The sequence below is a fragment of the Narcine bancroftii genome, chromosome 1 (assembly GCF_036971445.1).
Source record: "Narcine bancroftii isolate sNarBan1 chromosome 1, sNarBan1.hap1, whole genome shotgun sequence".
Lineage (NCBI taxonomy): Eukaryota > Metazoa > Chordata > Chondrichthyes > Torpediniformes > Narcinidae > Narcine > Narcine bancroftii.
Window position 1 is genome coordinate 67,771,569 of NC_091469.1, and position 18,363 is coordinate 67,789,931.

At 41.9% G+C, this 18,363-nt stretch overlaps 1 protein-coding gene across 10 annotated transcripts in view; it reads right to left on the minus strand.

The window, feature by feature from the left end:
• Positions 1–18,363, minus strand: part of ercc6l2 (excision repair cross-complementation group 6-like 2) — a 178,816-nt gene that overhangs the window by 119,108 nt on the left and 41,345 nt on the right. For all 10 annotated transcript variants that reach the window (XR_011354668.1, XR_011354664.1, XR_011354660.1 and 7 more), the window contains exons 11-14: positions 18,055–18,126; positions 3,625–3,770; positions 3,408–3,503; positions 1,882–1,981 (exon numbers count right to left, since the gene is read on the minus strand). Coding sequence is in view for 4 of the 10 variants with exons in the window: in XM_069929289.1 (XP_069785390.1) it covers positions 1,882–1,981; positions 3,408–3,503; positions 3,625–3,770; positions 18,055–18,126 (414 nt within the window). In the remaining 6 variants the exon portion in view is untranslated. The remainder of the gene's footprint in view (positions 1–1,881; positions 1,982–3,407; positions 3,504–3,624; positions 3,771–18,054; positions 18,127–18,363) is intronic.

Below are 18,363 nucleotides of genomic sequence, written 5' to 3' on the forward strand. Positions count from 1 at the left end.
CAGAGCGCCACGCTGCAGAGATTATCCCTTTTGGAGAGGGGTTGGAATATGCAGCTCGGAGACCACCTCCACACATTCAGAAAGGTATACGATATCTTATGCATTTTGGCAGTTTCTCTACCTTTACAAGTCAATTTTTGGGCTATCTGAAATGGCGGGGGCAGGGGGGGGGGAAGAGAGAGAGAGATAATGAAGGATATGTAGGGGGGTGGTTTGTTGACGGAAACAGGGCAAATCCAATTTCCTGCCATCACCTTGGAGGAAGGAATATTAATATTGTTCTTCTAATTAGCAGGTGCCCTCGGTTTGGCAGTGCTTGAGGTCGTGGACTAACATGTTGGTGTGGGAGTGAGACACATATTTTAAATAGTTGGCTAATGGGAGATCCCCGCCATTACAGCTCAAAGGGAACATTATTGTCCTATGCATACTCGCAAGGAAATCATAATGGAGTACAAGGATAATTCTTGCTTGGGGGTGGTGTGCAGCAAACTTTGGAATGTTGCAAAATGAGCTGGAAGGAGTCAATGCACTTCAATAGAAAATAACATATAACATATTGATTCTTAATTGCATATTGCCAGTAAAAAAAATGCCACTGAATTCCTAGACACAAACACCTTCATTATTTCCGTATCGAAAAATCTCAGCCTGTTTTGAATCTAATTATTTATACTTCATGCTTGTGTTGGTTCCTTACAGACACATCTGGCAATGTAACAAAAACTGTAGTTCCAACACGACATCAACATTCAAATATATTTTGCTTTTTTTTTTCATATCAACTCTACCAAAATCTTTCCTGCTTTCTTCCTGCATGCCCAGACTCAAGTCTGGATGCAGTCAATGAGCACTAGTAGCTTTCAGCTTCTTTACAGGTATTGTAAAGGATGGCAGTCAGCACAGGGTCATCACACTGCCCAAATTCGTTTTCACTCAAGCCCATCTATTCTTTGTAGAAATTATTGGACAACAATGAAGGGGCCTCAGCTCCTTTGATAATTTCCACAGGATCCAACCCAAATCACTTAACTTGGAGGATCCAAAAAGCCCCCAGTCTCTGCTACTGAGATCAAAGCATTCACAGTGGGTCATGGAATCTTCAAAGCGATTAGTGCCATCCTCTTTACTAAAGAGCACAGTGTTTACATCAGCTGTGCTGTATATGCATCATCTGATGGATGTTTTATTATCCTTTCAAAAGTTAATAGAAGCAATGACATTAAGAACACTACAAGATATCTAGCACTTTAACACCTTTTTACAAACTTTCTTTGTCAGTTTATGATAATGATCTACATTATATTTCCTTTTAATACCAGACCTATTGAAAGGGGGGGGGGGGGGAAAAAAAAATCAGAGATTGTGTGAAATGTGTGAAAAGATCCAAATTATTGACAAACCTTTACTAATTTATTTAAATTTTTAAAATTTAGATATACAGCATGGTAACACAGGCCATTTCAGCCCACAAGTCTGTGCCACACAATTTACACCCCATTAACCTACACCCCTGGTACATTTTGAATGTTGGGAGAAAACCGGAGTCCCTGGATAAAACCCATGCAGTCATGTGGAGAAAGTACAAACTCCTCACAGACAGCGTGGGACTCGAACCTTGATTTGGTCCTGATTGCTGATGCTTTAAGGATGTTGTGTAACTGCTATGCCAACTGTGCCACCAACAGATTATATCCAACAGAGTATTCATGTAATCAGGACCCATTTTGGTACAATTATATCTTTATAGGATCAAGATGATAAATCTATCCACCTAATAAATAATCTAAATTATTAATTGCTCAGAAAAGTAGGAACAAAAATGAATTGTTTTGAATTGTATTGTAAAAGTAACATTGAGCAATACTATTATTTGCTCACCTGTTTATAAAGTTGGCGCAGGTACATGATTTCCTCTACCGTGCCCAAGGAGATGAGTCTAAACACTTTAACGTCTCTGCATTGCCCAATGCGATAAGCTCTATAATAAGATGAGTGAACTGTATTTGTCAAATCAGGCACAAATTCATTGGTAATCAAGCAGGAAATATTCAGCTAAATGTTAACAATGGCAGCACAGCAATACCTCAAATTAAGTACACATATACACCCTTCATACTTGATCCTGGAGCCTCTTTTCTGATAGTTAATGCCACAACTAATCCTTATGTTATGAATTACATAGAACAGTGCAGAACAGGATCAGATCCTTTGGCCTACAATGTCTGTACTGAACACAATGCCAAAATAAACAAAAACTCTTGTAGAACAAAGAATAATTCAACACAGAAAATATAATTATCTGTGATATAATTGTCTTCTCCAATAAAATGTTAGACAATGAAGTGTTTAATTTGGCAACATGTTCAGTGCAGAATCGTGCACCAAAGTCCTGCTCCTGTGTTGTACTGTTTTATGTTCTAAAGTGCTTCCCCAGAACATATCATCTTTGTAAATTGAGTTTATATCTTTTTTTTTTAATTCGAGTCAGTCGGACTTTACGCATACAATTGATCAGTATTAGAAATGCATAGAAACAGCCTTGAAAAACAGCTTAAATGGGGGAAAAGAAAAGGATTATACATGAGGTATCACACAATTTATTCCTAGAGAGGTTGGGTGTTATCTGGAACGCTCAGATTGAGGTGGTTCTGGAGGCAAGTATGCTCATAACATTTAAGAAACAGCTAGTCAAATTCTTCAATTGGTGCGTTACCATGTGGTGAGTCAAATGTTTTGTTTCTTTGTTGTCTAACTCTATGACTTTATATAACCAAATAGACAAAATCCAGTAAATGCATTGCAATTAAACCAGCATTTAAGAGACATAGCATCCTTCTGGTTCACATCTTGTGTTTATTTGTAAGAATATAACAGCAGAATACCAATTAGCAGCCTATACATTTTTACCTCCTAGGGGCTATTTACATTTCAATATCAAATTTGCTAACTTTAGATGACATGCTTTCTCAGTTTGTAATAGAACTGGCTATTCTACTGTAGTTTATCATTCTGTGACATTTGCTCAGTTTTCCTAACAGTCTGATGGGCTGGGTATGTCCCAAAAACATGCTATTAACAATAAACAATACAGTCAGGGTATTATCACCAATATAACTGTCCTCATACACCTATTTGAGCTAGTGCCATTCTATCATGGATATTCCCTTTGCCATATTCAGCCCCAACCTACCTTCTCTGCAATTTAAAATCCATTTGGTTCTTGCAATTAGAATTTTCTCTTTCCTAATGCTGAATGAGGGAAGTAATTGGAGTGAGGAGGGGTTGCGAAGAGGGGAAACTTAGAAGCAAAGAAGAAGATGCCCCTAGCATTAAAGTTACATTTTTGCCAGTAGCTTAGGAAAATACAGGCTGCCGAAAGACTAAGAAATACAATGTTCACGTACCTGTCAATAGCTTGAAGATCATTTGCTGGATTCCATGTTGGATCAAACATCACAACAACATTTGCTCCAACAAAATTCAGTCCTAGGCTGCCAGCCCTGTGAAGTAACAAATAAAAGCATAGACAGCCAACCAACAGCAACATTTTCAAAAGTACTGAGCATTTATATATATTAAACATTAATAGATCATAACACAATTGCAAATGACAAATCTTACATTGTGGAGACTAAGCAAATGTTGATCTCTGGCAAGCTGTTAAAGTCCTTCACTACCTTGACCCTCTCCTCTGTCTTGGTTTTCCCATCAAGTCGCCGATAATCCAGCCCAGTAGCCATACAGTATCGCTCCAGCAGATCCAAAAGCTGAATAGCGTATAAACATAATACAAACTTGAACATTATTCAATTATTGTTTCGATATTTCCTTCGACATAGAAGGAAACTCATGAAAATAATAGTCATAAATTCATTTACACTATATATAAAAATATTTTATAAACTTTTAAAAATGCTGCTGTGTGAGACAAATTAACTGATTGTTAACATATATTATACTGTTTCAGATATGGAATTGAAAAATCAAAACATCATAACAGCACAAGATGATGCCACTCAATCTAGTCAGTGATCAATCTTTGAACTATGGTTATTAGTTTCTTGTTGAAGAGAATATTTTGGTAAATCCGTAAGAAAAAATGTTTTTAGCAAAAGCAGGGGAAGAGTTGAAAGTGTTTTTTTTTAAGATTGCATTCCACATGATACATCCAGACTAGAAGTCTGCAACTTATGGTGTTCTGCAGGGATCAGTGCTTGGACGCTTGTTGCTTGTCGTTTATATACAAATTATTTTGGTTTTTAAAAAAAATTATTTAAAAATTTTCCAAACATTTAATTAATAAACAATTATATAAAACAATAAGAATTTAAATTTAAGAGAATTTCAATCATTACTCTTTCCCTTCCCTCCCATATCCTCCCTCCCTAAATCCTCCACCCCAAAGAAATTTATATATATATATATAAATAAAAGATAAAGAGTAAAAATATAAAGGAAAAAGAAAAATAGCTTTCTGGATTGCTCAGAGGATCACTTTCCAACACATAGGATTCCAGCAAGATTTATATGATTAATTTAAGGAAGAAGATCAACACAGGTCTCAAGAAGCTGGAAGAACACCACTTCATATTTATACCTAAAATTTGCATTTACAGGCTCCAAATTTTCAAAAATATACAATTGGAGAAATAAATATGGTATGTAATTTTCTCCAAGGGGGTACAACTTTGAATTTCTGCATCCCATCTTCCAAAACCTAAGTGTGAATCTGATTTCCAGGTCATTGCAATACATTTCTTTGCCACCGCAAATACTATTTTAACAAATTTCATTTGGTATATTGATAGTTTCAACTTGGGTCTAGTTCCTTCTATATTTCCCAATGGAAATAAATCTGGGTTTTGTGGAAATATAACACCTTTAACTTGTTCTAAAAATTTCCCTAACTCCACCCAAAAAGGCTTTACCTTGGAACGTGACCAAGTTCCCATCTCCTCACCACATCTAAAACATTGATCTGATAAATCTGACTTCATTCTATTCAAACTTGTGGTGTCAAATATAGTTGATATAAAAAAAATTATAAAGAACTAATCTATATCTTACATTAATAGTATTTGTCATCCAATCTTGACAGAGATCTGCCATCTTTGCTCATCAATTGTAATATTCAAATCCAGCTCCCACCTCTGTCTAGATTTATGAACTCCATGTTTAGGAGTTCAAGTTCATAATATAAGATACATCGCAGAAGTAAATTTCTTAGTATTTCCCCTCCTTGTAAGAGCTTCCACCTCACTACAAGTAGATAACAGCATCGCTGAACCTAACTTTTCCCTCAAATATCCCCTCAATTGAAAATAACAAAATAGTATGGCCACTGGAATCACAGTGGACACAATGAAATAACCATACAACCCCCCCACCACCTTTTTGTTTGGATGTCTGTTACCATTTTTCCATTCCTTGATGAATGGTTCAAGCCCAAACGTCAGTTGTGTATCTTTAACTTTTTCTATATAGAGGACACTGACCTGTTGAGTTTCCCCATCATTGCGTTTTTACTTCAACCATGGAATCTGAAGTCTTGTGTGTCCCAACTCAAACTCAATATCCTTGCACATGAAGACAAGTAAGCAAAATACCTTCTTCTTTTCCTTATCCACTTTGATCACTGTTTTCAGGAAGCTATGAATTTGCGCCTCAAGGTCCCATTGCACTTCTTGTTTGCTGCACTGCAATCACAGCATCTGCGGACTTTCCTGTTTAACAGGATTAAATTATATCTGCCACAGCCCTACTCAGCTTTCAAATTGATCTATGGACCTCTGTATCTTTGGGCAACCATCCCCACTTCTTCATATCCACCACTCTTTGTGTCATCAGCAAACTTGCTGACCAAATCACAAACATCAACAAAATCGGGGGTTGTTGAAGCATGGTCCCAAAGGCAGGAGGTAATAGGTGGATAAGGGAGAGAGAGAGCAGCAAGCAGGGGGAGAAAGGATGGTGAGGTGAATAGAGGGAAGAGGGTGGAAAACTGAGGGAAGACAGGGAAGGGAAGACAGGGAGAAAGGAGAGTATACTAGCAGAAACCACAGAAGTCAATGTTAATGCCATCTAGTTGGAGAGAGCCCAGACAGTAAATCAGGCGGTGTTTCTCCAATTTATGGGTGGTCTTGGTGGAATAATACATGAGGCCATGGACAGACATGTGGGAGTGGAACACAGAACTGAAATGGTTGGCCACTGAAATGTCCCTGTCATTGATGCGGTCAGAACAAAGATGCTCAACAAAGCAATCTCCCAGTTTGCACAATCTCTCCAATGTAGAGGCCACAGAGGGAGCACTGAATGCAGTATATCACTCCTATGGATACACAGGTGAAGTATTGCTCCACTTGAAAGGTCTGCTTGGAGCCCCGAACTGTGGTGAGGGAGAAGGTGTGGGTGCAAGTGTGGCACCTCCTGCGGCTACAGGGGAAGGATGAATGCACATAGAAGTCACACAGGGAGCGGTTCCTCTAGAAGGTGGTGAGGAGAGGAGAGGGGAAGATGTGTCTGGTACTGGGATCCTGTTGTAAATGCTGCAAATTTTGGAGGATAATGTGTTGGTGGGGAGTTAGGCAAGGACAAGAGGAATCCAGTGTTTGTTGCATCAAGGGGCAGAGGGGGCCAAGGCAGAGGGCTGAGTTGATGGTGGTGGAGGGAAAGACAGACATCTCAGATAACAGATGTGGTGGAGACTGAGCAATTGCAAGTAGGGAATAGAATCCTTGCAAGAAACTGGATGTGAGGAGGTACAGTCGAGAGTTGTGAGAGTTTGTGGGTTTATAAAGTATGCTGGTGGAAAGTTTTTCTTCCAAGATGGAGTGAGAAAGATGCAGAAAGGGGAGAATGTTGTTGGAGATAAACCAGGTGAGTTTGAAATCAGGGTGGAAGTTGGCAGCGAAGTGAATGAAATTGGCGAGCTCATTGCAGGCACGAGGCAGCCCCAATGTAGTCATCAATATAGAGGAAGAAGAGTTGCAGTGCCTTGCTTGTTCCACAAAGCCCATATACAGACACAGATGGGACCCATGTGGGTACCCATGGCTACTCCTTTGATTTGAAGGGTTAGATGAGTCATAGGGACATTGTTTAAAGTGGCCACAATTTCTGCCAGGCAGAGGAGGGTGGCAGTAGAGGTTTGAAGGTATAAAGGGATTGGAGATCCACAGTAAAAATGAGGCAGTCCAATTCAGGGAAATTTGAAGTAATTGAAGAGATGGAAGGCATGCGAGTTATTGCCGATATAGGTGTTTAGGGACTGAACCAGAGAAAAGATAAGAGTTAAGACAAGATGAAACTAGTTCAGTGGGGCAAGAGCACGCGGAAACAATTGATCTACCCAGATGGTTGGGTTTATGCATAGAGTAAAAAATAAAACTGGGCAGTGCGGGGATGGGAAACAATGGTTTGAGATGTTGTGCTGAGGTCCAGTGGAAGGGGTAAGTAGGAAGAGGTGTCTGAGAGCTGTCATCTGGCCTCAAGAGAGGGCAGTGTGCCAGACCACAAAAGCACCATCCTTGCCTGCTGGTTTGATGGTGAGGTTGGGATTGTTGCAGAGAATGGAGGGCAGAATGTTCAGAGGAGGTCAGATTAGAATAAGAGAGGGGAGTGGTGAAGTTGAAATGGTGGATGGCTTGGCAGCAATTGGAAATAAAAAGATCCAGAGCTGGCAGCTGTCTGAGGAGGAGGAAGGGTTAAAGCAGGACTCTTGGGTGGGGTGTGGAGGGTTACAATCATGGAAGTAGGCCTGGAGACGGGGGCAGTTGGACATCATGGTGTGTGCAGAACTCACTAAGGTGTAGGCAGAGAGGAACGAAGGTAAGGCCTCTACTGAGGACTGAGCATTCAGTCTCGGAGAGGTGATAATAAAGACTAAGTGGGGGTCAAAGTGGGAATCGGTGTGGAGGGTGCTAGAGGAAGGTGGAGGATTACATAGTCAAAGGGTAGAGATGGAAGGTAGGGGAGGTAAAAGGGGAGAGGTGGGGCGTTGGAGGTCGGAGGGATGGGGAGGTCAAAGGGAGGAAGATGGGGGAGTTTGGGGGGGTGGGGTAGGAGGGGTGTAGGGGAGGTTAGAGGAGAGAAGCAGGGGTAGTAAGGGGTGAGATGATAGGGTCTATATTTTGGGGATTGGGAAGAAGGGGGAGCTCAGAAGGGAAGGTGGAGGTAGAGTAGGGAGAGGTGTAGGGGGAAAGGAAAGGGTGAAGGGTGGTGTTAGGATGAGCCAGTGGGATCTAGCAGCGAGGTCAGAACCATGGTAGATGTCTACCATGTTATCAGGAGCCAAGTGATGAGAGTCAGTGTTGGAAGCTTTGGACAAAGGGAGGCTAGGGCCCAGGTGAAAGTTGGTGTGGGAGCAGCAGGGAGATCCGCTAAGTGGGCAGCCTAGGTGGTAGTCGGCAGCTGAGGCATTGGGAGCTCCGGCAGCTAGGCAGCTGGGTTTGAGTCAGTAGCCCACGTATCAGGAGCTCTGGTAGATAGGCAGCTGGGTGCTAGATTCGAGTCAGTGGCCCAAGCATCAGGAACTCTGATAAGCAGACAGTCAGGGCCCAGGTGGTGGTTGCCGGCTGAGATGTCAGGAGCTCTGGTAAGCGGACGGCTAGGGCCTGGGCTGGAGTCAATGGCCAAGGCGTCAGGAGCTCAGGGTAGGTAGGTGGCTGGATCCAGAGTTCAAGTCAGTGGCCCATGCTTCAGGAGCTCTGGTAAGTAGATGGCCAGGGCCTGGGTTGGAGTCAACGGCCGAGATGTCAAGCCTGTCTGTATGCTGTATAACTCTATGATATTAACAGTGGCAAGAGCCAAAATGGTGATCTTTCTTGAAAATAAAAATCAAGATCAGAAAACATGAAATACAGACTCTGAAGTTGCCACAATCAATCAACTCGCTTTTCAAAGTTTTGATTTTACATAATTCATATAAAGTAAAGCCCCTGATATCTGGCACCTATGGGGGTTGGTAGAATCTGTATGTGTATTTTCCAGTTGCTTGAGATTTACTCTGAGAATGCCTAATACTCCTCTATTAAGATGCTATACTGTAGTTACATTGAACAAATTCACTTGCATGAACAAATTCACTTGCATGAACAAATTCACTTGCATGAACAAATTCACTTGCATGAACAAATTCACTTGCATTGACGACCTTAACAAATTTATCTAATTTTCAGTCACATTCTTTTAAAACATTTAACCGTCACTGCACCTGCAGGTTCCTCCCCCTCCACAGAGCCACCCAAAAGATGAAAAATAGCATTATAGATAATTATGCCTCATGCACCAAGTTTACAGATAAAGAGAAGGACAAATCTTACGAAGGAGGGATAAGCATTTTGGAGAAACATATTTTGTAAAATCCTGTGAAAATATAAAAGTGTTACATGGTCTTTCAACTTTGATGTAAGAAGCAGAATGACGCAGATACAAGAGTAAATAGAATAAAAGAACAAGATTGGATGAAGGAGATTATTAGCATGATGAATACGTTATGAAAAACATTGACCTATTTCTGAGCTGTAGGTTTTCAAGTAAACAAATCAATTAAAACTCACAAATAGTACAAGTTTGATCCTGCAGATGGAAAGATTGTTTCTTTGCTGGTATGAAAGGTAATGAAAATATAGATATATGGAAGCCAGACTTTCAATGTAATGTTTGAAATTGGTAAAATAAATACCCAAACAGCATATTTCTTTAAAATGTAACATTGCTTTTGGGAAGTTAACAGTTTCAATCATTTTTACTTAAAAACAACAAATAAATGATTGGATGACCACATGGCTAAAATAAACATATTTTAAAAAAGCAAACAGCCAGTTACTCTGAATAATTTTCAATTTAGTAAGAAAGATCCCACTCCCACTTGCACTCCCTTGCACGTACAAGTGTTGTGAGCAATCAGCTTTCATGGAGCAATTTTTAATTCATTCTAGAAAGTTAAAAAGTCTTTGCAAAATTGTATCCTCAAAACAGTAGAAGGAAAAGAGAAGTTTGTAAAAATATGTGGCATTTCAAATAACTGCATGTTAGAAATACTCATTAGGCTGGGTAATGGCTGGAAGAAGTGTTGTGGCAGTAAGAGTATTTTTTCCAGTAAATAACACGTCATCAAAACTGGAAATGGTTGAGAGCAAGAGAAAAAAGCTAATTTTAAGATGTAGAAAAAGGGGAAGGGATCAAAATGGAGAAGAAATTATTTTGTGTTCCCACCATTAATACAAAACAAATTAATTTCAAAAGAAAAAATTATTAAGTGTTCCCACTATTAACACAAAACAAATTAATTTCAAAGAAAAAAATCTATAAATTCCATGAAAGAACTTTTATCAAATGTTCATTGTACTGCCACTAAAGCAATTATTCATCATTAAGTCCAATCTCAAATAGCTCAACAAAACTAGCATAATATTAGGAAAAACTGGTAATTATTTGTCAGCGCTGAATTTCCTCTGAAGCAACATTTTAAACAGAACATCAGCAATCCTATTATTTTGAGTTAACAAGACTTTATACTCCCAGCTAACTTATGGATTCTCCCGAAAGATGTAGTTGACTCAAGTCCTGATATTGTTTTGCCTAATATTTAAGAATCCCACTTGGTTGAATGGATTTCAATGAAAGCCGCATTTCATGGAGACATTCAAGGAACCCATTTGCACCCAACAAGTCTGCTCGCTCCAGAGCAATTCCATTTCCCACCAATAATTTCCAAATGTGCAGTCAATGCAGGTTACATTACAATTTAACTATGGAATTCAGACATAATCTTAGATAGGCACCAACATGTTCTTAAAGATGTGTGAAATAAAAGCAGAAAATGCTGGAAACAACATTATTTTCATGAAGGATCTCCAATCTGAAATATCAATTTTTTAAAAATATACAGATGATGCCTGATATGAGTGTTTTCTATTTTTATTTCACACTTCCAAAAGTTTCTTTTGAAGAATGTTTTTCGATGGATTTCACTATGTCAAGATTTATTTCCACGATTTTCCTTTCACTTCTCAGCAATCGCCCTGCCCTGTATTTCCACAACTTTTAAATGTGTCCTTGTTTGTTCTCTCTCCCCAATGCCCTCACTTAATTACTTAAATGAGTTAATCATAGTACTTAAATAACATGATCTTACATTCTCTATAAACCAGAAATCTTAGGTTTAAATAGAACATGCAACTTCTATTTATTAGAGAGCTCAGTAATTTTGGAAACTATGGCTTTACCTTTTCCCTTTCTCCAATCCATCTCTCCAGCCTCTTGGAAACTTAAATCTGACTAGTTTTCTCCTTTATCCAATTCTGATGAATGGTCTCTGATCCAAAACATTGATTCTGTTTTGCTTGCATTGATGCTACTGACCTACTGAATGTTTCATACATTTCTGTTTTTACATTTTTTGCTGTGAATTCTCTGGTTTATTTCTATTTTAAGAGATACATTTGTACATGGTGAAAATCTACAGATTGGTCTATAATAAGGAGGTGAACTATGGACCTGATTGATCTGTCCCACAAGAGAAACCAAACATCAGAATCACAAAGGACTCACATTAAATAAGCATGATTCACATGTCAGATATCAGGTTTATTGTTATGAATATGTGTCACAAAATTTGTTGTTTTGCGCCAGCATTATTGGGCATTACAGGTGCAAAAATTGCTATAAATTACATTTCCTTAAATACACTATTTAAAAATAAATAGTACAAAAAAGCGAGATAGGTTTATTGTCCATTCAGAAATCTGATGGCAGTGAAGAAGCTGTTTTTGTATTGTTGGGTGTTTGTTTTCAGGCTCCTGTACCCGCTCGCTTCCTGATGGTAGCAGTGAGAAGAGGCCATGGGCTGGGAGCTGAGGGTCCTTGATGATAGAGGCGGTTTTTGAAATATCTCCTTAATGAAGTGAAGGCTAATACCCACGATAGCCCTGACAGAGTTTACAATCCTCTATACTTTTTTCCTGTCCTGTGCATTAGCAGCTTCATACCAGTGATACAACCAGTCAGAATGCTCTCCACAGTACACCAGTAGAAATTTGCAAGTCTTTGGTAACATACCAAATCTCCTCAAAATCCTCACGAAGTATAGCTGCTGATGAGTCTTCTTTATGATTGCATCAAAATGAAGGCCAAGGATAGCTCTTCAGAGACGTTAGCACTAAGGAATTTGAAGTTCTTTATCCTTTCCCCTGCTGAAACCTCAATTAGGACTAGTTCATGTTCTCCTGTTTTCCCCTTCCTAAACTCCACAATCAGTTCCTTAGATGTGCCAATATTGAGGGCAAAATTGTGACATCACTCAACTAGCTGATCTATCTCATTCCTGTACACTTTCTCCATGCCGTCTGTGATTCTGCCGACAAATGTGGTGTCATCAGCAAATGTGGATGGTATTTGAATTGTGGCTAGCCACATAGTCATGTTCTTCAACTTTCAAGATTCATGACTAGACTTTCCAAGAAACAGCTGTATTATTTGCAGAGCATGCATTTGTTTTGGTCTGAGCCTCGAGACCCAGTCCTGCTGCTTCAAAATATGTTCTAAAATGTTAACCATCTTCTGTGTTACTCTGGTAGCCCAGGCAGAACTTCAGATAGGACTATAGTATTTTATTTAAAAAAGAAAGAAAATCCTTTCAGTATTCTCTAAAAACCAAATCAATTGTGAACTAAATGAAGTCCATGCAACATAATTACCAAGAAAGGGAATAATTTAATATGAAACATGTTTACAACTTTAAATATACAAAATATATAAACTGATACTTAATTCTAGCATTGTGGGGAAAAAAAGGGCCAACCAGTCCAACAAGAAAAATATTATATTAAATTTAGGCTGAAATACTTCAGTCCAGACATCATGTTAAATATTTACTTCTAAGGAAATTGATTAAGTGGAAGTAATATTAAACTATCTTCAATTAAAAGTTAAACAACTTTTCATCATTTTCAAGTCAACTTTATTGTCATCTGATAAAACAGCATTCTATGGTCCTCGGTGCAAAACATGCAGACGCACAACCCGAGAACACACATATAGACAAATAATACACATGCGAAGAAGTTGTACCTCAGCCAGGTGGTGCTGGCTCTGATACTCCTGTATTGCTTCTCTAATGGGACCAGCTGAAGATGCTGAATGCAGGGTGGAAGTGGCCTCAATGATTTTGTACGTCCTCAGACAGCAATCCAGGTAGATCACTTTGATTTGGAGGGGGGGAGGGGCGGAGGAGGGGAGGGGCGGAGGAGGGGAGGGGCGGAGGAGGGGAGGGGCGGAGGAGGGGAGGGGCGGAGGAGGGGAGGGGCGGAGGAGGGGAGGGGCGGAGGAGGGGAGGGGCGGAGGAGGGGAGGGGCGGAGGAGGGGAGGGGCGGAGGAGGGGAGGGGCGGAGGAGGGGAGGGGCGGAGGAGGGGAGGGGCGGAGGAGGGGAGGGGCGGAGGAGGGGAGGGGCGGAGGAGGGGAGGGGCGGAGGAGGGGAGGGGCGGAGGAGGGGAGGGGCGGAGGAGGGGAGGGGCGGAGGAGGGGAGGGGCGGAGGAGGGGAGGGGCGGAGGAGGGGAGGGGCGGAGGAGGGGAGGGGCGGAGGAGGGGAGGGGCGGAGGAGGGGAGGGGCGGAGGAGGGGAGGGGCGGAGGGGGGAGGGGCGGAGGGGGGGAGGGGCGGAGGGGGGAGGGGCGGAGGGGGGAGGGGCGGAGGGGGGGAGGGGCGGAGGGGGGAGGGGGGGAGGGGGGGAGGGGGGGGGAGGGGCGGAGGGGGGAGGGGCGGAGGGGGGGAGGGGCGGAGGGGGGGAGGGGCGGAGGGGGGGAGGGGCGGAGGGGGGGAGGGGCGGAGGAGGGGAGGGGCGGAGGAGGGGAGGGGCGGAGGAGGGGAGGGGCGGAGGAGGGGAGGGGCGGAGGAGGGGAGGGGCGGAGGAGGGGAGGGGCGGAGGAGGGGAGGGGCGGAGGAGGGGAGGGGCGGAGGAGGGGAGGGGCGGAGGAGGGGAGGGGCGGAGGAGGGGAGGGGCGGAGGAGGGGAGGGGCGGAGGAGGGGAGGGGCGGAGGAGGGGAGGGGCGGAGGAGGGGAGGGGCGGAGGAGGGGAGGGGCGGAGGAGGGGAGGGGCGGAGGAGGGGAGGGGCGGAGGAGGGGAGGGGCGGAGGAGGGGAGGGGCGGAGGAGGGGAGGGGCGGAGGAGGGGAGGGGCGGAGGAGGGGAGGGGCGGAGGAGGGGAGGGGCGGAGGAGGGGAGGGGCGGAGGAGGGGAGGGGCGGAGGAGGGGAGGGGCGGAGGAGGGGAGGGGCGGAGGAGGGGAGGGGCGGAGGAGGGGAGGGGCGGAGGAGGGGAGGGGCGGAGGAGGGGAGGGGCGGAGGAGGGGAGGGGCGGAGGAGGGGAGGGGCGGAGGAGGGGAGGGGCGGAGGAGGGGAGGGAGACTCCAGTGATCCTCTCTGCTACTCTTATGGTCCTGTGGATTAACCTCTGTTCCATTTCTCTGCAGCAAGCATACCACACTGTGATGCAGCCAGACAGGATGCTCACGAAAGAGCTCCTATAGAAGGTTGACATATTGGTGGCTGATAGCCTTGCCCACTTCAGTCTTTTCAGGAAGTGTAGTTGCTGCTGTGCCTTTCTGACGAGTGAGGAAATGTTGAGTGTCCACGATAAGTCACTAGTTAAGTGAACTGCAAGGAACTTGGTGCTCTCCACTCTCTCTCTCTCCCTACTACAGTTGTTGATATGCAGTGGACAATGGTCATTCCTGGTCCTCCTGAAATCCACAATCATCTCCTTTATCTTGTCCATATTAAGACTCAGGTTGTTATTCTCACACCATTTCATGAGATTTTCCACCTCTTCTCTGTAGTGCAACTCATTGTTGATGCTGATGAGGCCGACTGCTGTTGTATCATTTGCAAACTTTCTGACATTGTTGGAGCTAGATCTGGTGATGCTGTCGAAGGTCAGTAGCGTGAACAGGAGCAGCAATAAAATAACTATTAAAGCACAAATCTGTTTAAATAGAACACCCAATTCCAAATCAAGAATCTTAGCGCAATGGATTAAAAAGACAAGACACTTTCCAAACCTACTTCAAGAGCATGCCACCAAAACTCCATCAGAAGTCCCAGTACCCTCGACAATGGTCAAAATCACTTCTTACTCCATCCCACATCCAGGCTTTGGTAAATCAGACCACCAGACAGAACTTCTGCTTACAAGCAGAAGCTGAGACACAAGGACTGAGTGGTAAAAGTTGTGATGTTCCAGGTGATTCTTACTTGTGCATTTTATTGATTTTGTTTTGTTCTCTCTGTACCACCCTCCTTCAGATGAATCAGTATTCCTCCACATGAAAATTTTGCAGAAGCAGCAATTAGATTGGTCCAAGGGTGAATCAAAGTCGATCACCAAGAAAAACCAGTAGCACAGGCCATGATAACAGGTCCAGAGGGACATAACTGTTTTACTGAGCTTTGGCAGAAGATGAGAGAACCAATACAAGGGAAATCTTGTTGATCTCATCCATCAATCTTTTTCAGAAATATCTGTTCACGACAGCATCAGTGGAATGGTCACAGCATTGGAGCTGATATCCTGTCTTTATATGGAGGTCCTCTTCGTCATTTTGCTTGAGATTAACAAATTTGGGATTAACAAGTATTAAATGGGATAGATTCAAATTTTGCGTCTGAAAATTAGACATGCGTGGGCCATCAATTTCTGCACAAATACATTTATTTTAAAAGTGTAATAAACTGTCTGCCAAGCTAGGGAACTATCCACAAATGTAGAAGAGCATGCCAAATGCATCACCTGGAACTCCAAAATATGATGTGGAAACCCTTGAAACAGCGATGAGAACTGATCCAAATTATCTATCCATCCATCCGTTGATTATGGGCTCAACATTTCCCTCTCCATTACCACAGCTTGATCGAACCCTATTATTATTATTTTGCATGCTCCATGATTAGCAACATTATAGAAAGAAAAAGTGTGATCATTGGATTCCATTAATCCACTTGACCTGGCCTCCTCACACAGGTAGTGCCTTTTTCCTTTCAATCCCCCAGCCCTCTGCATGCTAAAAGTAATTTGCTTTATTTTCTCTTCCGATTTGCCAACTGCTTAAAGCATTTTTGTGACCCTTTACTTAAGGACACCCAAGGATAAATGATAGCATTGACAGCAAAACCCACATTCCATTAATAAATTAAAGGATATAGATTGCATCAAGTGTACACATAGAAAAACTGTGTTTAAACCACACCACATTTGAGAGCCTCATTTCCTTGGGAGCACAGCAATGTAGGTACCAAATGGTGAGTAGGAAGGAACACGCAAGGTCTCAATCTGGATACCAGATGCATAATTCCTACCAGGGAATATGAACTGTAGCCAGGTTTTCTGTATTTGAGGTTGGTTCAGAAGTATAGAAATGGAGTGTTCCTGTTACTCTATACAAAGCATATGTGAAAACCACCTATGGTCCAACATCAATATCTGATGGAAGGTGAAGACAACAATACTTGGCAAAGTCACTGAGATGTACAATCTGGGTTGAGTGCACAGTCCACAAAAGAAATGTAGGGTAAAGTCAGACCGATTCAGAATTGAAAATCTTTCTCTATTAGGCTAATGTTGAAGAAAGTGAATTATAGCTTCAAGAAAAGCATTATTGTTTGCTGTTGCTGAGCAGCTTTCAAGTAGATTGAGGCTTCAGGAATAGAACTGCAACAATTACTAATAAATAGTAAATTAAATTAAATAAGTTTTGATGTACCTTATAGTCATCCATAGAATTGCAAAGCTTACCTGATGGTATTAGACCTCTGCAAGAGTGAGAAGCAGAGAATCTATGACTGAACTTTTCAACATGTCTACAATTATGCTTCTTAGAGCAGGGTGGAATTCTACTTTTAGAAACTGGATGTTAAATATGATGACTTGGCAACTGGAGATCTTATGCTAGTCTTCACATCAGGAACAGTTGTTCATCTGGCCCTTACCCAGTGTTTGTCTCACGAAGCCTAGCTTTAGCTCACTCTGCTCCACATAGGTGATGAGCTCAAACATCAGAAAAAGTCTGCTCTTCAGAATCCCAAAGAGCAAAGGTCGGAAACCAAACACCGGAACCAAAGAGATTGAACTCCTGCCACCACATGCCAAATTTGATGTTAAGTGTAAACAGCAGTTCAGAAGCAGACTCAAATTCCAAGTGATATGGCCTAAAGGTCAAAAGAGAAATGCTTCATTTATACTACTGCTTATCCGGACATCCTTCACTTAAATGGGAATTTGAAGATGGTGGCTCATGATCAAGCATTACGTATTTTTTGCCTTTCCGACTCCCCTCTATTTAATTAGCACTTGTGGGTACCTATTAAATGGAATATTTTACACCGTTAAGTGGAACATTTTCAATTGACAACAGGTGCCAAAGGAATATAATTTTCTAAACTAATCCACATTTTCCTTTCTTCCTCTAATCACAAAATCAAATTTGATCAAATAAATCTAACCTATCAAAAGCATAATGCAACTCAATGTTACATTTACCAGCCTTTTAGTGGCAGGCACCAAGGGTAGCATAGAGGATTGCAAGCAGTTTTGTCAATTATTTATATTTCAGAAAATAATTTGAACACAGCCATTTCTTTAATCCACCCAACATCACTCCTCAAAGCTGCATTCAATGGCTTGCCAATATGGTAATTAATCTCCAAAGGCTTTCTTAAGGAATTTTAGTAGCTATGCCATATTTGGCAGAATATTCAGTCAGTGAAAAAAATAAACCATGCCAAATTAACCTCTCAGAATCCACTCCACAGTTTATTTTTCATAAATCACCAGCCCAGTTGTTGATACTCCCCATAATTGTGGAATGAAAAGAGTTTTCAATCAGTGGGAGGGGAGATCCCACTAAGTAATCATTTTAAAATCTTTTCTTGCCAAAAATGCACATTAATTCCTAAATAGGACATTTGTACATGAATCAAATCAGGCTTTTTCATCCTGCATACTCAAAAATATTCTGACTGATTTTTTTAGCAAACCATATTTTAGCATGGTTACAAACCTTGGTGGAGAAGGAGAAGAGTAGAATTTTGTCCTTGTTTCTTCTACAGTGCTCCAAAAGATGTTGAAGAACCTGAAAGCAGATAACATCTTAAACATTCTATGTTGTGGGGAAATTAGAATGATGGAATGAAAAAAAAAAATCATCAAGAAGTTACAGAACAGACACTGAAAACAGACACCTGATAAAATGGTGCCATTCAAGGTTCAGCACATGCTGGTAGAGGAAGTGGAAAAAGAATAGCATTTGTGAAGGGTGACTAAAATGTTCTTCACTGCTCGGAAGCCAATGACATCAGTACCCATGATG